The sequence below is a fragment of the Papio anubis genome, chromosome 4 (genome assembly GCF_008728515.1).
Source record: "Papio anubis isolate 15944 chromosome 4, Panubis1.0, whole genome shotgun sequence".
NCBI classification, from domain to species: Eukaryota; Metazoa; Chordata; class Mammalia; order Primates; family Cercopithecidae; genus Papio; species Papio anubis.
Genome location: NC_044979.1, coordinates 88604685 through 88626933, shown reverse-complemented (window position 1 = coordinate 88626933; position 22249 = coordinate 88604685). Strand labels below are relative to the sequence as shown.

The 22249-nt window shown below is 35.1% G+C and overlaps 1 protein-coding gene across 49 annotated transcripts in view; it reads right to left on the bottom strand.

Moving 5' to 3' along the window:
* Positions 1-22249, bottom strand: part of HDAC9 (histone deacetylase 9) — a 709012-nt gene that overhangs the window by 295833 nt on the left and 390930 nt on the right. For 26 of the 49 annotated variants that reach the window (XM_031666006.1, XM_031666005.1, XM_031666015.1 and 23 more), the window contains one exon: positions 1434-1496. In XM_031666006.1, the coding sequence (XP_031521866.1) occupies positions 1434-1496 (63 nt within the window). Of the gene's footprint in view, positions 1-1433; positions 1497-1734; positions 3536-22249 lie in introns of those variants that run through there. The other 23 variants (XM_031666007.1, XM_021935276.2, XM_031665996.1 and 20 more) reach the window with 22 other exon arrangements.

Here is a 22249-nt window from a genome sequence, read left to right as displayed (position 1 = left end):
TTTCTAAACTAGTTATTTTCAAAGAGTTCATCCATATTTTTAAAAATAAAATGCTAAGTTAAATGACCAGTCCCATTAGAGACACACCTGTTAAACCCTCCTAGAGCCCTTGTCAGTTTTGCAGCTATAAGAATAAACTGTACCGAAATTCTGGTAGGTTTGCTTTTGTTAAGCAGGCACTATTCATTAACATAACTCCTGTCACTTAAGTGTATAAATACCGAATTGTGCAAAAGTGATATTTTATTCTGATTCCATGAAAAGATGGGGTCAACAGAAGGATCTTAAAATCATAATAACTAACCAAGGTTTAAAGAAAACTAGCTTTAAACATAGATCCGCATATGGGGAAGGTATATTAACACCAAAACAGACATCATGCCAACCTGTGGAATATTTCTTTCACACCTAGCTCTACAAAGTAAACACTGCTTTATGTGGCATTCTTATCATGGAAATCTAGGCGGTGATCTATAATTACGATTAAGCCCACATGGGAGGTGGGATCTGAGTGGGAACTTTAAGCCAATTTTAGGTTGAATCATTCAGAAGAGGACAGAAACAAAGAGTTCCCAAAGCTTTAGGAAATTGCCATAGGAAATAAATAAGAAAGGCAATAATTACAAGTAAGTGATATTGCCTGGAGAGTATGTTCATTTAGTAAGTATAAATTGACAAGGCTGACAATCTCCATCTCCCACCAGCTCATCTCCCTGAGAAACTAGAAATTAGAATCTGCTCCTATTATCCTTTAAAATGCTGCACCTGCTTTTAACACATTTACATGTGTGTTATGCCATCACATCTGCCTGACAATGCTAGACTTCCCACATGTTTTTGAAGAAAATTAAAATAAGCATCTGCTAATAACAATTTTATTTCATCCTAAACAGTTTCATTTGGGGCTGATGAGAAAAAGCCACATAATGGAAAGAAGAAAACTACCTTTATAACTCTGTAGCAAACACATTTTAGAAGGTAGGTCTATAAATAGATACGCTTCTGTAGGCACACAGTAAATATAAAATCGTCAGGCTAGCGGGGCTGCAATTTAAACTGAAGCCCCAAAATGAACTTACCTGATTTTTAAAGTCCTATTAGAAGAGGCTTACAATCAGTACAGATCTCCTTTTTCTAGTTGCATAGTAAAGGCAAAACACCCCCAACTACATTTTACTTATCTCGGTCTCATCTTTCATCAGAAGCAATAGTTTGCAATTTCATTCAGAAGCTGCTGTCCCTAAGCAGACTGAATATGCACAGAAACAGTAATGGAAGGGATCTAAGTTAAACCCTACAGACGCACCAAGAAAATAGCGACATCAACATGAAAAAGCAGCAATTTCCTTAAGAGAGGTGCTTTTCTTAGCTGCATTTCCCAAGCCAGCCCCTTTTCAAACCTAAATCGTCTCAGTTATGAAAGAGGATCTTACCTGAGCTGATCATACTGTGCATTCTTTGCTGAGCCAAGAGCTGCTCTCGTCCAGCCACCCCATCTGAGGAAAAACAGGAGTCACTCTCGTAAATTGTCTGCAGCATATTCCAGTCACTCTTACTTCAGCTACATGAAACATTCATCACTGCTCAGTGCACCGGCCCCAGGAGCTACCCTCGCTGGCTCTCCCTCCTCCCTGAGGAGAAGCAGCAGAGGATCAACTTCAACAATGATTTCCTTTCTGCTCAAATGGGCATCCACTTTTAAAAAGACCTGGACACTTTTCCCATGTTACCAACCTGTGTGCAAAGCAGAAAGGACAGAGTGGATGCTACAGCTCTCTGGAGTTTAGGTTATCCCGGAAACTACAAGCAGGTGGGAAACAGGAACGTGCTTCGGGGTTATTTCTTTGTCAGAATAAGTAGAAAATTATTAAGTCTACCCACGAGAAAAAGAAACCAATTAAACCTGGCTTAGAGTTCTTCAGGCTGCTAGGGTTTTGTGGCAAAAACCCTCAGTCCTGCAAGTGGCTCCAGCCGGTGCCCTTCTCCTATCTGTGTCTGTGCCTCTCTTCCCCCTTTCTCAGTCTCTCTCAGCTCAAGTTGGCTAAAGCTAGTGATAATCCATTTGCATATGAATCAACAACAGCATGGCCCACAGGCACAGAAATAGAACAATGGTCGGCCTGAGCCAAAAATAGGTCAAGCATGGCCGAGTGATTGGAGCCTGCATTAATGCATTTAAAAATACCCCAGCAAACCCAGCTGTCCAGCCTCTATCTTTCAAACCATAATTCTCTATTGCAGGGCCTTAAAAGCAATTAACTCTTTCCTCCCTCGAAGCTTGCTTTACACACTGTGTTTCCATACTGGCGATTTGCTTCCAAAGAAAGGAAGGCAAGAAAAAAAATTAAGAATCATAATTCTAAGAGGGCAAATGCACATACATTTCATTTCATTTTATTTTTGTAGTATGTGTTTTTGGAAGAGAGAGGAGAGAAGTGCAGAGCTCTGTATTGGTTCTAAAATAATACTGGAAGCTTTTGCTCATAATGTGGTTTCTGCCTCACCCACGCACAGCAATCCTGGTGTTCTATTTTTGTTGCCTGTTTCTCAGGCTACACTGCAGTTGGCTGTAGCACTAGAAGCTTTTCTGCCTTCTAGTTTCAGGACTAACAGGAGATTTAGTAGAGGTAGTTTTGGAAAACAAGCACACCCCAGAATAAAATTTGTATGAAGGACAGGCTTGATTTTTTGCTTGCTATTGATGCAAGACAATTGTCCATTTCACAAATCCTACTGTATCTTAGTACCACCTATGAATTTTATTGCATCCATCCAGTTAGTACTATATCTACAAACAAAACAAAACACAAAACACAAAACCATGGCTTATATGTGAAAATTTCCCCTCAGCTTCTCAGGCTAAATTCAATTTGCTTGCAAAAGGAAAAGAAAGTACTCTGATTTCTTTTGGATACAGAATTTCTGAGCATACGCACCTGTTGATGGATAAACCAATATGGTTAGTACCCAACTATGACTGTTCTGCGTTCAACTATACATTGGTTGCCTGAAATATGGGCCTCCTAACTTTTCTGTAGAAATAGCATTTATGATAGTCAGTAGATTACTAGACACATTGTGGCATTCAGCTATACAGTACAGTAGATAGTATCAGAGTTTTATAGTCTCTGGTGCACATTTATATCATTTCTATATAAGAGATAAATTTTACATTCCAAAGAGGGATCCTAGCATCTTGTCACTTCCAAGAGCAAACCCAAAAGTGATAATTTACTAGTCATGGAAGCTCTTTTCTCTTTTCTAAACTAAATCAGCAAGGAAAATGTAATTCTAAGGCATCAGAAGCAACAGGGAAAGAGAGGAAAAAGCAGATTATTTCAAGATTCTCAGAATAATCCGATGGAAGAGGGATCTTAGTCAATTCCAGAGTATGAAGTCAGAGGGGGCAAACAAGGGGACACAGAGTTTTGACGAAAGGAAAGAAATAAGCATGTTAAATCATTCATCAAATAAGGCACTGCTGATTTCCTTTTCTTTCACAGATTAATTTCTACTGAATACTTCTTGAAAAATTGTATTTGGATATATAAATTACAATTTTTAAAAAATATATATTCCAAACTTCAGTTGATTTAAGCTACACAACAAAATCTTATGTTCCTGTCAGTGGAAAATAAACAACCAACCAAACACAATGATCTGATTCCATCTGATATTACAAATAAACTTTTGGTTTCTAAATTTACGTGTAAAATTCAAAGGATAGAAACAGTGTGGACCTAACAATTTTCTTTCAGGATGATGTATTGAAGTAGTGACTATCATCACATTTTAGACCCAGGAGGAAGTTTAGAGAGTCAATTGTAGTTTTCAAACTCTGCCTCATGACATAGAATACCTGGAGTTGCCTAAGTTTCCTCAAAAAAAGGTTCTCCGTGGAACCAGGGCAGTTCCGCTTTTCCCTGTTTACATTTGGAGATTTTAAGATTTCTTTTGAAGAACTTTTTTTTTTTTAATTCTACAAAACATTTATTTAAAGAACACTTTTTAAATTGAGGTATATTTGACAAATCAAGACTCTTTATATTTCAGGTGTACGATTTGATGATTTGATATACCTATACCTTGTGAAATAATTACCATAATCAAGCTATAAATCCATCAACTCAGCTAGTTACCACTTTTTTTTTGTGGTGAGATCAGAACAAGAACTTATTATATTAAGAAAAACAATAACTGAAATTTACTTATGAGGAAACTAAGGAGACTTGATTACAAAAGAACTCACTATTGGAGTCAGGCTTTAAAGAGAGTTGCTTAAGGAAATACAGGTAATTAATAACTAACCATATAAGTCTAGCATTTGTATTATCCAGTCTCACCATCTTGTCCCTTACCAACATGATACAAATCATTATCTGAGATATTCCAAATAAAATTTAATATGATCTACTCATGAAAAATGGACCCACTGTCTGTTTCAGAGTGATTTTTAACAGAATACAAAAATTTATGATGAACATATAAAAGGGATAACAAAATCACAATAGTGATATAATATGCCTATGCATCTTTTGTCTTTTTAAGTTTAAATTACACCTTCAAACCACAATTGCTTAAAAAAAAAAAAAAGATCTCTCAGCTTTCATAATAATGAATAAGAAACAGAATACAACTCCAGAAAACTGAGTTCGTAATTATCCTAGTTATTAAAGGTTCCAGGATAGGGCATTCCACACAAAATACTGCAAATAATGTGTCTTCTTCATTTTGACCATTATTTAACATGGTTTATTTACATTTCATCCCTGCATTCTTGCAGTATGTTTTTCCATCAGCAATCTTCTCTTTTATTTAACTCTTGATAATGAAAAAATACTTTAGAGTGAAAAGACATTGGATACTTACAGAAAACCCACTTGTTTCTGAGAAGAAAAATAAGTATCATCAAAACAACCATCAACTATATTGATTACTACATTTCCATTATTAAGAATGTTGAGTTAATTCTTCTCACATCATCTCAGTAATGTTAGTAAAGAAATGTGACTCAGTTTCTTTTGGGGTATTTATAAAACTACATTTTACTAATTTTGGGGGAAAAGATACATGTTCTATTACAAGAACTATAACAAGCTAACACAAATGTCAGGCTAGGACAGATGGGTAGTTTAAAAAGTTTCAATATAATAAATTCAAATTCAATTAAATAAGCATTTATTGGAAACTAATCCAAATATTATATTTTATATACATATAGGTCAAAGATAAAGGAATAAAAGATAACAAGGGTCAAAAACCCCAGGTTCTCAATTTAATAGTAAATGAGAGTGGGAATTAAATCCTAATGTAAAATGTTATTTCAAAGTTATCATAATCCCATTTCTTTTTATGCAGACATATAGGCCAAAAGAAGTATTAAAAAACCTGCATGTCACCAAAATATTTCCAGAAATATCCTCAGACCTCTAGCTCACAATGACCTTTTCTAAAATGGATTTGGATCATAATTCTGAAAGACAAAATCCCACATGCAATAATCCCAAATGTTGAAATCTGAAAAGATACAAAATCCCTAAAGTCTAAATCCCTTAGGTCTAAAATCTCTCATGTCTACAATCCTGAAAATGACAATCTTGAAATATTAAAATCTCGAATATGAAATCTTGAAAGCTGAATTCTGAGAAAGGGATTAGTTTTTGGTCATACGCAGGATCATTACATCATGTTAGTTGCATCATGTTAGGCGGTTGTTGCAGTCTTTATTTGGAAATTAAGGATGATTAGGGAGATACTTACGGGAGCTAAATTGACAAGGGGTTGACCTGTGGATTCAATTTTAGATATCACTGGATTAAATACTTAGAAACCTATTAAAGCATTTTTTTGGTGTGTCTGTAAGGGTGCTTCCAGATGACATTAGTGTGTGAGTTTGAGTGGATGAGGTGAAGAAAACCTGCCCTCAATGTTAGCAGGCACCATGCAATCCGCTGGGGGTCCATATAGAACACACAGGAGGGGAACTGGTTTCTCTGTGAGAACTAGGGCAGACTTCCCTTCCAATGCCTTGGACATCAGAAATTTGACTCCACCAGAAGTGCATTATAACTACGTTGACTTTGCATATAAGCATTGTCTCTGTGCCCAAACATGTTGAAATTTCTTCAATAAAGAAAGATTTTTTATGTCTGTGTTTGTGAAAGAAAATTTATCAGGATTTCGGTTCTTTGGGTAACTATATATGTGTTGGTGACCCACTGCATTTTTTGATCCATCTTGCCAAAAAGCTTAGCTTGCTCATCAGGATTTCAGATGACTACAGTTATATAAAGCTGGGTGCACACAATTATCAACCACAGTGATATGCATTTATACATTTCCATTTTTGACCTATTTCCTTATAAATACGGTTTGTCTGCATAACTGTTATACTGGAGTGACTGTTGCTAGTGTACCTGAGTGGTTTTGCTTGTAAAAATATGTGCTATTTTTCCTATTTTATTGTGTACAGTGTATTGTTTTGTTTTTATTTTTCTCAAATAAACCCCCTTTTAAAATGTAAATAAATATAAAGAATGTTTTATTATTTTTTCCAGAATTATATTTTCATCCTTTGGGATTTCAACACAAGACATTATGGAGTTCAAGTTGTGTTTTTCTGGATTATAATACGCTTTCTTCTAAAATCAATCTCAGATGATAACTGGAAACAAGCAAGGGAGGTAGTGTAACCCAATTTATTCTACCACAATGATATATCCTCAGTTCATCTGTAATCAAGCAGAGACTTTTCATGTATTAACAAACCCTATGATTCTGGAATCTAAATGAAGTAAGATTTAAAACTTAATTACCTCAAATACTGAATTTGTGCTCTACAGTTGTCATGTGCTGCAAATTACTCACCAATAACTGGTGCTCCTCCACTCACTCACTCACTCATTCACTCACTCACTGATGTGACCTCTTCTCCCAACCTCACATTCCTCAAACTATCATTACAGCAATAAAACTATGTGCATTTGCCTGCAGTCAGGGAGCTTGACTCTGTTAGACTTCCAAGGAATGGGATGGAGGGGAAAGTACAGTGTACTAATTTTTGTTCCAACTGAAGACCTTGTTTACCGGAATGTTCTGTTTCTTAGAGGAAGAGCATCAATTCTATGTGAATAAGGGATAGTCAATTAACAAGTGATTTCTCCCCACTTAGAAAGCCTAATTAGATAACAAATGGTCTTCCGAGAAAATCTTCCTCATCTGAGGAAAGATTTTACAGCAGGCAAAGGGTCTGAGAAATCACGTTGGCATTGAAATTTCAGGGAGACTGTTATATGTGAAAGCAAAACAAATCAACGACAACAAAAACGTTAGAATCATTGGCCTTGCAGTGATTGACAATAACTCTTCCCTTCAAATGGGATGTGGTGAGCCAAGATTTATTCTATTTTTAGAGGATTACAGAGGATCAAAATCACCTGGAAACTTGCTAGAAGTGCAATTTATTGGTCCCTACCCCAGAACCAAGTCAGAATCTCTGGAAGGAATCTGTATTTTAACCAGCCCTCCAAGTAATTCTGATACACAATAAAGTTTGAGAACCATAAGATGAGATCATCCTTTCAAAAGCAGGAATTACATAGCAAAAATATAAAAGAATAAAGTGTCTTTTGGTGTGATTTCAAATTAGCCAATATTTTTAGAAAACAATTTTTTAAATGAAAATAATTAGACTAGGTAAGGCTAGGTAAGAACAAGGCTATTAATATTCAGAGTATGAAAGACTAAGGTCGATTGTTCAGAAACGGATTCCCTAGCTTGCGAATGAGAGCAGCATTGTACTCTTAAGGTGATGGGCATATGTGCACAGCTTTTCCCTGCTCAGCCACTTTGTTCCAGGTTCTATTTTTTCTGAGTGTTTTCCAGTTGCACATCAGCCCCTCCCTGCAGCGGTCAAGGCAGCCAGCACAGGAGGAGAAATCAATATGGCCCTGTGCAGTCGTGTAATTAGAGATAAGTAAAACTTAATGGTCTTTTGATAGAATCAAGGGAAGTTTATTTTTTCTATGGAAGTGAGTTATTTCATATATTGAATATCAACTATTTCACAGCCACAGTGCAAGCCCTGAAGATACAAATGTATACAAGAATGACACAGGCTCTACTTTCATGGAATTTTCAGTTTTAGAAGCAATACAATCAAGGTGATTATTATACAGTTTGATAAGAAAGTCTGTAACTAAATTTTGTTCAAATCTTCCCTGAATTTCAATTTATAACCATGGATTCAAAATAATACATTTTTCAGGATTGTTATGAGGATGACAGAAAATTACATAATACCTGGCAAACAGGTATTCAATAAATACTAGCTATTATTACTATAACTGGTTACAAAAAATATCCTTCTATGGACCTTTAATTCATGATTATTAAAATGTTAAAGAGCTGTTACTCATCTATTTTTCAAAGAAACTGTAAAAATTCTAAAGAAAGTTATATAATCGATTAAATGTTGAATTATTTAATATATCAGCATTATATATTAAATATATATTACTCAGAGCTATAAAAAGTTTCATGCATCAACTTGAAAAAATAGTCCATTTTGCTTTCTGCTGTATCACCAGAGCTTAGTCTGACACATACTATGTCACTCAATAAATATTTATACAACGAATAAATGATTCCTTCTTTAGATGAATGTATTAAGTGACTACTGATCTTGAGTAAATCACAAATATACTATTCAACCTCTAATATTTCATTGTAGTTTCTTATTAGAATATTAATTTAATAACAAAAAAGAAACCATAATTAAAAGCTAAGTTTATAACTGAATAAAGAATCTCATTGAAAGCAAGTGCAGTTTAACTGCACTTTCACTTTTTGCATTTCCTTTGCCTTGTTGTTGGCCCACAACATAGACTAACCAGTGAAAAACACTAGGCATCAGACTGTAGCAGAAATGATCTCAATGTGACCATCATTATCTAGTACAATTTGAATGAACAAAGTATTAAAATATCTTTCTTGTGAGGCATTTATAGCAGATATCAGCACTAAGAAATTAATATAAAAATGGATTTGTAACTCTGCTTTACAGTAATGAATTTAGTTTACCCTGCAGTCATGACAGAGCTTCCAGAAAACTCTGGTTATCAGCTGCATTGGCTAATGTCTTCATGCTCTATCTTTAACTCATGAATTTCACTGAATACACCATTTCCACTCAAAATTCTAGAAGAAATATATTACAGCTTCAGACCCAACTTTGCCTCCCTTCAAAGGTCACTTGAGAAACTTAAAACACAATTTTTATACTTTGTATAAACAGTATTTCTGCGACCCTAAAACTAATGTTTCACATAAGAAAACTAGGCAACTTAACACCATTTTGCATCAGTATATGTACTACATATGCCTGAATGTATCAGTACACATCAAGTAGGAATCCTTGCTTTTCCTTTAAGTGGCACGTAATGGTTCTTGCTGATAATGGAGCACTATTTTCTTTATTTAACAGTGTCTACTTTGAAATGCAAGTTAACACTGACTAACCCATCCTATGTTGACTAAGCTATGTACATACAAGGTGTTCACAGGATCAGAAACTTAATGGAAAACTCTGTTTCAAGAAAACAATATTTTTAGCTAGAGGGCTATGAAAGTAAAAAATTCTAGAAGTCCAGTTAAGAAGGATTAGCATTCTGATCTTTACTACTTGGTATGAATCAAAAGTTTATTTTATTCCACAAAATAAGTCTCCTTCTTATGTAGCTGCATATTTTATATTTATCAACTTGGAAATTCCGAACACCAAAAATTCTGTCATGTGTAGCATCTGAATATATACTACATTTGAGAGCTGTGATAAGACTAAGTTTCTATTGCTAACATAATTGTAGCAGATACCAAAAGTCAACTCAGAGCTTTTTACATCATTTCTTATTACAAAGGTCAAGTTGATATGTGCCATACCACACCATGACCTATAACCAAGTTAAATCAAGAGGATTTTAGAAAGCTTGCCACTGAAAATAGCAACAACTTTTGGTTAATGTTGCAATTCAATTCTGACTTCATAATTCAATCTAGTTGGGTGTGAACTATTGAATTTAAGGAATAGCAAGCACCTAAAACATATTTTACTTATGTTTCGACAGATTAAAAGTATTTATAGCAATGGCATATATCTAAATACAAACATTTACAACTGGCCGTATCACTAAGTTTATATCATACATCCTATGGTTATGGAATATTCTCTATTTCAGGAGTTCTCTTATTTCAGTGCCAAGAACAGAGGCAAACACACTCTAAGGCCTTTCAAGTTTTGACAACCACCTGACCTAGGAGTTTAACCCCTAACTTTCTTTTGCAAATATCATGCAACAGACACAATTCCTGGATATTACCCACACATATTTTTCATTCTTCCATGTCTCTGAACATGATGTTCTTGTATTCACTCTTTTTCATTTGGGAAATTCTTTTTCATTTTACCAATATATAATGTCCTTCTTTGTCCCTTATGATGTCTTTTGCCTCAAGATTACTACAACAGACTTTCTTTTTATTCACATTTGCCTGGTAGATATTTTTCTTTCCCTTTATTTTCAACCTTTCAATGCCTTTATTTTAGGCATCACTCTCTTTTATAAGCAGCCTACTTCTGTATTTTTTTCCTTGTATCCAATATAAAAGCCTCTGCATTTCGTAAGCTCACAGAAGGGAGATAGACGCGCTTGCTGGTGCGCCATGTTCTCGGAGCTAAAAGCAGCAAATCCTTTTCAACCTCCAAAACACTCCCCAAAGACGATCTCCTTGGCAAAGCCACATGTTGGTTGAATAGATACATATAAATCTACAGAAATGTAGATAAAACATTTCATAACTATACACTTCCATTCATACTTATTTTCACAAATAAATGTCAGGCACACAATTTTGACCATCTTCTGCATTATCACTCCCTATTCCACCTACCACCCTTCTCCAAATCCAATATTTTTTCTGGTCAAAATTATAGCCATACATAAGTTTCATATTATCAATATAAAACATGGAGATTATACATTATATTATGCTTTATTTTCCTAGAATTAAACACAAGGAATTAGACATTCAAGAGTCCAGATAATTTACTTAAAACATTTCCATTTCTATACTGAAACTATTTTTACTGAAAACAATTTTAACAACTGTTTCTATGCTCCTAAGGGTCTCCCTGGTTCTGTCTAATGGCCATACTGGCTTCTATTACAGTTTTTCTGCAAAACACATTGATGAGACACTCTGAGAACATCAAAGCTCTAATAAAAAGAAGTTCCACCTTACATTCTCATCGAGTTGAAGGTCATCTTTTCAGTTTTAAAGAGATCCTACATGGTCTAAACCTTTTGAAGGAAGGGCCTTATGATCATATACTTTCTAGATCAGAGAGATATATTCTGGAAAATGTGGAAACTTTGGCTTCAGATATTAATTTAAATTTGATTCATGAGAATCATGGCATCTCTTTTTTATGAAACAGAACTATATAACTGGTATAGTTTGCCCTCAAGTTCATATGTTGGAAACTTAATTCCCAATGCAATGGCATTGAGAGGTGGGACCTTTAAGATGGATTAATGCCATTATCATGAATGGGTTTGTTATAAAAGCAAATCTAGCCATCTCTTGCTTTCTCATGCTCTCTTGCCCTTCTGCCTTCCACCATGGGATGATGAAATAAGAAGGCCTAACAAGATGCCCTTACCATGCTCTTGGATTTCCCAGCCTCCAGAACTGTAAATAAATTTCTTTTCTTTATAAATTGCCCAGTTTGTGGTATTCTGTTACAGCAACACAAAAGAGACGAAGACAATAACATTTCAAATAATGTGGCTTATTGTATGGATAAGAGGCCTGGACTGAGACAGAATTTGATTTGAATTTTGTGTCTGCCACTTACTATGCAGAGCTGTACAACTTGGATATGTTACTTAACCTTTCTGACTCACAATTCTCTCATGTTATAAATGGGGATATTAACATCTGCCTTTCAGTATAGCTTTAATATTTAGAAATAGTAAATATGAAGTTCCCGGCATTATGATAATAACATAATAGTACTCAACATACAGTAGCCATTATGATTATAATATAGTATTAATACATAAATTAAGGACTAAATGATTGAGGGACTACTTAGAATTCCATATTCTGAACTAAGATAATTGAGTTCTGTATTGCTGAACTAAGATCAGTTATAAACATTATAAAACAGAATATAAAAATCATTAGTCTGCTTTGTTTCTTAAAGAAAAAATAATACATATAATAAATATATATAAATTAAATATGAAAACTTAGAATGGAAATTTTCATCATATGAATATCACTCTCCAGGTGCTAAACAAACCATTTATATTCAACGATTCAATGATTCCTAACTGCCAAATAAGATATGGAAATAATGAACAAGAAGGTGGTGGACTATGCTGGACTATTTGCTATATCCTTTTTGTAAAGCTAAATCTGACATTTTAATATGAGAAACAAAGCTTAATAACAACACTCACACGAAATACAGAGCCTTCATTAGGTATACTGAATTACGTCTGTGTTCGTCATATAATTCGAACCTAGGAATATCTTCAGTAAACAATGCATTCCCCCCAACTAATGTTTTCTCTCCAGATGGCAGGGACAGTCTATTTAAAAATCAATAAGCTAACATTAGTTTTTTCACCTGAAGCTGTAACAATCTGTTTTTCGTAATGAAGCAGGGACTGCTGTCTTCTTATTTTGGCTATGTCTGAAGGAAATTCTCAATGGTACTTGCTTATAAGCAGAAGGGACCCTTTGGAACCCAAATTTAGTTATTTTAAATTCAAAACCTGAGTTGAACTAAAATTTTTTACGTTTTCCTTTTTTTTTTTTTTTTTACAGGTGGGGTCTTGCGCTGTCATCCAGACTGCCATGCAATAGCACAATCATAGTTTACTAAAGCCTCAAACTCCTGGGCTCAAGCAGTCTTCTCATGTGATTTCAGAGTAGCTGAGACATAGCATGAATCACCATGCCTGGTTAATACTTTTTACTTATTTCTATTATGAATAATTATGTATTGACTTCAAAAATCAAGGCCTAGTTAAATGAAACTAAAATCTAGGAGCTAAATGGTTCCAAGGGCCAAATAATAGGGAATCCACAAACATAAGTTAATGCCATCCCCTTCAAAAGCTAGGAAGAAAACACTCAGCAGATGTAATATTCAAAAACTTCAGGCATTTTATTTCATTTAAAATATGCACTTCACTCAAAACATGCATATAGCATTACATGAACAAAAACACTTAAACCAATATGGGGGTTGGGAAATGAGAACCCATGATTATCAGGTTCTATGATAATGGGGCTACCTTTGTATTTCAATACCTATAGCCATTTACTTTTTTTTTTTTTTAATAGGATCTTGCTCTGTCGCCCAGGTGGAGTGCAGTAGTGTAATCATAGCTCACTGCAAACTCAACCTCCTAGGCTCAAGGGATCCTCTCACCTCAATGGCTGGGACTACAGGCACACACAACCATGGCTGGCTAATTTTTTTTTTTTTTTTTTTTGAGAGATAAGGTCTTGCTTTGTTGCCCAGGCTTGAATTCCTTGCCTCAAACAATCCTCCCACCTCAGCTTCCCAAAGTGCTGGGCTTACAGTGGCCACCATGCCCAGTCCCACAACAATATTTTAAATATCTAGACATTAGAGTAAAACTAAAGTACTCTTTTTTCCACTTTCAAATGAATCATGAATTATTGTAACATCTCAAAAATGTGTAGATCATTACATAGTAGAATATATTGGCCTTCAAACATTTAAATATATGTGATTCAAATCAGTTGATAGAAAAGAGAAGGATTAAAATAATACTCAAAATTTTGAATTTTGAATCTGTGCCAATAATACAATGTTTAGACAGTCATGATATAAGCCTTTCTGGTAATACAATTTGTTAATTTTGAACTTTAACAGAATTGCCAATGTAGCATCAGTTTTAGAAAATTTGAGATAAATGAAAAAACAGAAAGAACTTGATTTGTAAAGTTTTAAATGACTTTATTTCCAGAGGAGAAAAATTCTGCCAGGAGTTCTTATGTGTATCCAGAAACAATTTAAAATTTTCCAGAATTAAGCTTCTTAACATAGGGTGAGCTTGGTAAGAAGACACATTAGACAATATGGCCATTCTTCATTCCAAAAACCCTCTTCCCCAGGATTTTCCTATGATCATAACAATAATGCCTACTGATACGGGTCATAAATAATCCTCAAAACACATCCACTATCAATATATTACTGGTCAAAGTTCTTCCAATTCACTTTTGTGGGTTTATTTTCCTTTATTCTGCTTTTTCTGAAAACCTTACTCTCATTTTTACTTAGGTTCTTCAAAATCACTGTATCCTGTCTGTGTATCAATGCTTTCACACATGTCCTTTCTAGTTGCTTAAGATGATATCTCCCTCATTTCAGCAATCATTATCTGTTCTTGGGATGCCCATTCACATACTACTAATTGAAGCCTTTGTTTTCTTTCATAGAAATCAAAAGTTGACTGTCCTGCCCCAACTTAAGCACATATTTCTTACCCATTAGCTTTCATATTATTTTGTGCATCTTTCTTCTTCCTTAGTAGTATATAAAGCATAATTTACTGTATATAATGCACATAGTATATAATGCATAATTCACCATCTTTTTCTTTGGCTAATTCTTAATGTAGCAGTGGAAAAAGTCACACTTCTGAGCAGTACTTCAAAAAAATCTGTCTTGTAGAGTAATACGTTAGACTTTGTTCTGTTTTTAAGAGTTTCCTCATATTTAGATAACAAATATGATTTGCTTTGACAAGTGTTGGTTCTTCCAATGGCTCCTGGGAAGAAGGGCCTTCAGTGCTCAGGCAAAGTGTGCATGTTCATGGTGCGCAGCAAGCCACTGGACGGGACACTCATGTGCTGTAGAGCCAGGCACAATGAGCTGTTAATGCTCCCTCGGTAATGCTTTGATTTCATGGCCCAGGAAGAAAAGTCACGCTCTGTGATTCCAAAAAAAAGTCTTCTGAAAAATGTGTGATGCTTCTCTAAGAAAATAAATAAATAAGGGCATCGCTCAGTTACTTTTCTTCATAATTTATGTTTTAATCCTTCAATACCATTTCTATCCTTCTGTAATAATCATTTGTAAGATTTGATAACCATAATAACATCTCAAGTATTTATTGCTGGAAGATAACTGATATCAAGACAAAAATGCAAACAATATCCACAAAAAGGGAAAATAGTTTTTAAAAAAATCCCTGAGATGTGGTAGCTAAGGAGAATTTTTTTTTTTTTTTTTTTTTTTTTTGGTGAGTCCAGGTCTTGCTATGTTGCCCAGGCTGGTCTCAAGCTCCTAGGCTGAAGTGATTCTCCTGTCTCAACCTCTCAAGTAGCTGAAATTGCAGGTACATACCACTATGCTCAGCAGTCAGGGATACTCTTTAACAGTATGACAGGGCACATCAGGGTCCATGGCTGTGTCCCTGTTTTCAGTTCAGACCTCTTCCCTTCTTGCCAGAACAAGCAGAATATGATCTTTTCCATTGCCTTAATTTTGCAGAGAAAATGCAGAGCACAGTCAGAGTTACAGAGGCTCCTGAGTGAACGATCATGCCTCAAGGCATATACAGCTTGGCGATAGGCAATTGATGAATGGCTTGGAAGGAAACCAAGCTCTTTGGAAATGCTGGTAGTGAAGACTTGGCACATAAAGTCACCCGCAGGCAATTACAGACACAGTTAATAATCATTGTTCTGCAAATAATCACAAGGATCTGGACATGATGAAGTAACAACCAGACAAAAGTCATCATGTAATACTGTGGCCCATCCAAAACTGAAACTCAAGCATTCAGACTACACAAGGCAAGCAATCTAGACTAGACTTAGCTCCATAGGCTAAAGGTATACATACACCAGATCCACAGTGAGGGAGGAACGAAAGATTCATATCACAATTCATCCTTTGTCATGTATAATTTTGCTTTACTTCAACTATATAAGAAAGTAAGCCGTTGTGCAGTGGATTAACTCACATTACATCAGTCTATCATCTTCCCAAAGCCTAGAATGAAAATAAATTTCCTAGGTATTGTAATGGATACTGGGGTGACACAATCTGACTACTGAAGACAAAAATACCCTGGTACTCAAAGTAAACAGAACCCAGTAAAACCCTTATAACTATAACACATAGTGCTCAGCAGTTTATACTGGTGCTATAGTTAATATCCATTTGAGTAACGTGAAAGTAATATCTAAGTAAGTGAGGTCCATTATTTACAATTTTTGAGCACCACGAAGGAAACAATAGATCTGTAACAGTACAGGTATGCAGCAATAACACAATAATTGCATTTCACAGAAAATTCATATTCTGTTAAATATGTTCCCTAAATAACAACTTTATGAGATGATGGGATTATAAGCAAACTGTTCAAAGCCGATGTTATTTGGTAACTATACCACCATGTCCATCATCACTATCATTATCATACAATACTATTATAATTATTATTGGTATTTACAATTGTTAAGTGGGGATAAAAGTTGGATTGCCCTCTCCAAAAAACCAGCAGCTCAGCTTGGCCAGAGGCTGCCCCAGTGGATGGACAAATGCACAAAACAATAGAGAGGACAGTGAAGAGGGGTGATGGGGGCTAAGGCACCGCTGGAAAACTGGATCTCTGCAGCGGGGCTGCAGCGTAGCTGGGCTTGGAGGAAATGTCCCCTGCCATGAGCCTACAGCATAACAAGGTTGGGCACGAGGAACTGAGATAAGCAACTCACTGGATGCAGGTACTAGTTTTTAGTTTCTTAAACATATTCCAAATGACTCCTGTTGGCAATGTAGCAGCCCAGTTGATGGGTTTTTCTTTCCCATTTATTACTAAAAGCTATTATTGTATTTCTACTCTTCTGGTTCCCCATGACTAGAAAAAAATCACATAAGAGCCAACGCATTATCATCTATGTATCAACTACATTTAATTTTTGTTATAGAAACACGTGTTGCAGCAGAACAGGCTAAATATCTTAAAACTCTCTTTATTTCCTTTCCTCAATCTGCAGCTCTGACATATTGGAGATGCTTTATTCAGTTCACTACAACCACCTTTGAAAGCTCCTGCAGCTCTGTCTCTCCTACTTACCCAACCACTCTCCCTCCCTATAAACTTTCTGGCACAGCAGTTGCTCTATGGCCCCAAAGTTAGGTAAGTGTGCTCATCCTGCCTCAGAATCAGGTTGTCTGGCTTTAGAATTGTACAGCACATTGTCTCTGATTAGACTTCAACGTTAAAATCTTGTTATGTGTTAGAGGCAGAGTGGTGCTAGGAGAAAAAACATAGATTTGGACTCAATCCTGACTACACGGCACTCTAATTTCATAATCTGGGGCATGTTTTCCTCAGTTTTATCTATCTATTGGTGACTACCATCTATCCCTAATAGTAGTGCTGCTGGGAAAATCTAGGATGTCTAATACAAACACTGGTGCACAGTATTTAATCAACAACTCGTAGCTAATTAATATGTTTTAAACCTCATACTCAAAATAAATTTACTTTTATCTCAGGAAAAAATTCTAAAAAGCTGGTTGGCAGCAGACTAGGAAAAAAAATAGAAAGGAGGAAAGGGTGCTGCTAGAAACAGGCAATCTTCAAGAAAAAATGAGTGGAATTTATAAAATAAAGGAGAAAGCAGAAAAGCTAAAATTAGCACATTTTAGACCTGTCTTAGCTTTGCAATCTAGGATAACTGAGTGTTGGCACACACAGGCCTACTCTCACACTTCAATATTATGTAATATAAGAAACCATTACCATATTACATAATATTAAAATAATGTTAATAAAATACTCCTGAGCGATAGTTAAATCAAGTAAAGTGTCCTGAATTGAAGAAGTCATAGATAAAAGACAATAAAGAAAAAAATTAATAGGGAGGTACATTTTGTCCATGGATAGAAAAAAATCAATATTTAGTATTAATGTTATTCTTAACTTGACAAGTTACTTCTATATCTACATGGAATAGCGAAATTCCAAGAAAAGTCATAATTTTGAAGGAACTTAAAATGAGGATATCTGCCTTATCAGATTTCAGGAGTTATTTGTTAAGCTATACAAAATAGAATACATCATTGGTTCAAATATAGACAACTAGGTAAAAGAACTGAATAGACCAACAACAATTAGGCCCACATATGTGGAAACTTTACATATATCAGTACTAGCACTATAGAGAAGGAACAATTTTTAATAACTGATGCTAAGATAATTGCTACTCTATGTTAAACTCTTATTTTTTGTATTAAACTATACATACACATATACATATACACTCCCACTCAGAAAATCAGTTCCAAGTAGATTAAACATATATACAAAGAGCAAACTTGAAAAGTTTTACAAGAAAAATGTCAAAGAATACATTTAAATTCTCAGGAAAGGAATTGATTTAAATGAGACATAAAAGAACACAAATCATAAAGAAAAAGATAGATAAACATAACATAATGATACAATTTTGTGCAGACACTTTTAAAAAGGGAAATGTGTTAATGACAGATTGAGAGAAAACATTTACAGTGCATTTAATCAATCAAAAATGAGTATTCAGAATATATATTAATAATGGTTAAAAAATAAGTTAGAAAAGACAACCCAATAATAAAGTTGGCAAAAGAAAATAGGCAAGTGATGGAAAAGAAACTCTAATGTCCAATCCACATATGAAATACGTTACATCACATTAGTAAACAGAACATTAAAATTAAGTCAAAATGAGACACCATTTTAAACCCAGCAGACAGACAAAAATTGAGTCTAATAATACCAAGTATTGGTAAGAATGCTGAGGAATAAGGACTCTGATACATTGACAGTGAAAGTTTATTTTGTTACCAACACTGCATTTAACAAGGGCTAGAGTTTCTCAAGAAATTTTCATTTGAAGTAGCAATACTTTGTATTTTTTTAAGGCAACTAAATATTCTGGTACAATTCTAAATTGAATCTTGGCTAAATTTACCTTCCACTTTTCTTTTCGGCTTAATTTAAACTAAATGTACTCTTTTCAAGGTTTTCTCTTTGTAATTCTGTTAACAACAGTGAGAAATTACTATGGCACCTGAAATAAAAGTTGATTTTCAAACTAAGTAATATAACATAAAAGGAATAAGCTAATAATGCGCAGCCCATCATCCTGAGAGTGCAGCACAGAATTAGCAAATGCATAAACTGCACTTAAAAGTACAGCTTTTTGGCCGGGCGCTGTGGCTCACACCTGTAATCCCAGCACTTTGGGAGGCCGAGACGGGTGGATAACAAGGTCAGGAGATCGAGACTATCCCGGCTAACACAGTGAAACCCCACCTCTACTAAAAATACAAAAAATTAGCCGGGCGCGGTGGCGGGTGCCTGTAGTCCCAGCTATTCAGGAGGCTGAGGCAGGAGAATGGCGTGAACCCGGGAGGCGGAGCTTGCAGTGAGCCGAGATCGCGCCACTGCACTCCAGCCTCAGTGACAGATCGACAGATCAAGACTCTGAGACTCCGTTTCAAACAAAACAAAACAACAACAACAACAAAAAACACTACAGTTCGTTTTTTCCTAAAGATGATTGCTGCTTTAAGGAATCACTCATGTCTGTTTACAACCCTTGGGCAATTAAAGTATTGACTGGTCTTTGTTTTCTAGTGTGAAAAGCAAGCATTGAAAAATGCAGGTATAGTTGTGGTAGGCAAATACATTTTAACCTAAAATGAAAACTATTAGGATTGTTATTAAAACATATTAATAAGTACACCATTGGCAGAAAGGGCAGATGGTAGTTATAGCCTGTGAGTGGCTAATATTAGATAAAGGAATATTTATAATTATTCTAAAGTTCTCTTGATTTTCATGAATGCATGTGATAAATATAATTTGTGAATAATGGCCAATTTTAAGAATCGACATAACATTAAATTCTGGAACTCTTACATAATTTGTCAAATGATAAGCTCCTCTCTGGCTTTAAGTTTCAAAGGCTCATGAATGCTGGAAATGTGATGAGAAATGAATTTCGAAACCATCTTAAACCTCTTAAATTATAAAAATATCTTTTACTAGTAAAGAAGTATTTTCACCATATGGAAACAATTTGGCCTTAATTTAATAACTATCTCCATCTCAAACATATTTTGTAAATGCAGTCTTTTGGTTCCTGAAATAAATACACCTGTGTGTATTTGTTTCACACACAGACACAGACAGACACACACACACACACACACACGACTGATTACCTTGTTTGTCAGCCTTTGCTTAGAAATTAGGACACACTGGATTAAACTGTGAGTTAGTGGGGACCAAGTAAGGTCTCAAAAGCTATTATTATTGCCCTAATATTCATGTTCTTGGGGCGCTAACTCAAATAAGAAAATATATAATAGATTGCAGATTAGTTATAGTTGACTATAATATAATTAATTAATCTGTTTAATGAAGGATTCATCAGAAGGGGTGTGTGTTAGCTTTGGAGTCAGAGAAAATGCAGAGCACAAAGGTGAACATTGACAAGGTGAACACTGTCAATGTCCACCTAAAGTCTACTTTGAGGAGAGGGTGTTCAGTTTCAAAGGCAGGTGAATTCCTATATTTGTAAGTAGGAAGTATTATTTTTCTTAGCAGCAGAATGTTTTCCTAGGAGTTATCAGGGAAATACTTTGAAAACCTATTTGGCATGGAACATGAGAACTCCAGGGAGCAAACTTAAAAAGCAGAACTTTGCAAACAACAGAAAGGGTTTAGGTAACTTCAGGCTTTGCTTTTCTAGATGGGAAGACAAAACTGGAGCCAGAACTTAGTTGTTCAAGATAATAAAATCTATTTGGGACCTGTGTGGACAGAGAATGAAGAAAAAATTGAAACAGATGTACAGATAAGGTTATTGCCTTCTAGGGAGAAATATTAAGGGAAGAAATAAGATATTTAATGGGACATTTAAAATTAACTGTATGGTAATCATTTGGCTTTTTTCTTATACATTATGAAGTCTGAAATACTAATGCTTCAGGCCTTAAAGTTTAAAGAGAAAGTCCAGAAACTTACTTCATATTGGGTTTGGGGTCACATCTGAGGCTGTCTGTGGTGGTTCTGCCACATTTAAGCACCCTAGAGTCAGCCATCTTAGCCTCATGCTATTAAACACTCAAACCATATAACTAATAAGCATGGGTTTGAGTCAATATTCCGCCATCATACATCTAATTATAATCTGGTTTCTTAGAACTTGTTGGTCATAAGTCATGAGGATATTGTCCCTTGGGGAAATACTTCTTCTTGTGAGTATTCATTTGACATTAGGATTGAATCTACTAGTCTTTGTGGGCATTACTCATGTGAATTTGTCAATGTGATGCCACACTGTGGGAACTTATCCTTAATCAGTGTTTTCTGAGCCCACTATCCCTGCAGAGTAATATAGTATAAACATTACACCTGTTATTTCTATTTAAATATAATAGCATCCAAAACCAAAATTTAAAAATTGAAGTTTAAGACTATAATAGAGAGAAGTCTTGATTTCCAAAAATTGGCCTGTCAACCCTAATGGAGACCAAACATGCAATAAGAGGTCTGCCTTATAAACACATAGTTGGGTTTCAAGAGACATAATCTAAACGAGGCTACAGAAAACACACATAAAAAGTCACATATGGTTGTACCGCAGAACATTCCTAACTATGCCATTTTAATCTTAAAATCACATAGAGCTACATGCAGAGCAAATAATGCTGAAGTTGCATTGAGATGTTCTGGATTATTAGTGATTTTAGTGGATTTTGCTGATATTTTGCTGTTTATGACTGACATTTACAGAAGCTAGAGCCTAACACAGTCATTCCAGAAGAAAATTTCCCTGCAGTGAACAAAGCCCTTTTGTGCTTCTGGTAAAACATGACTCCACTAAGGCAATTAGCTGTTTTAAAAATAAACTAATTCATTTTGGAGATCTGATGTATAATTATGCAGCTGCATGGGCTGGGGCGGCATGGTGACTGGCTACAGTGTTAGTAAAATTAGAAAAAAATGCATCTCCATGTTGACAAAGTACTGATTTATGTCCAATTGCCACCTTTGCCTTGTTTGGGGCTACAGAATGAACTTCTTTCTACAATAATAAAAGTAATTTCTGATAATGATAGCAAGGTATCTCCAGG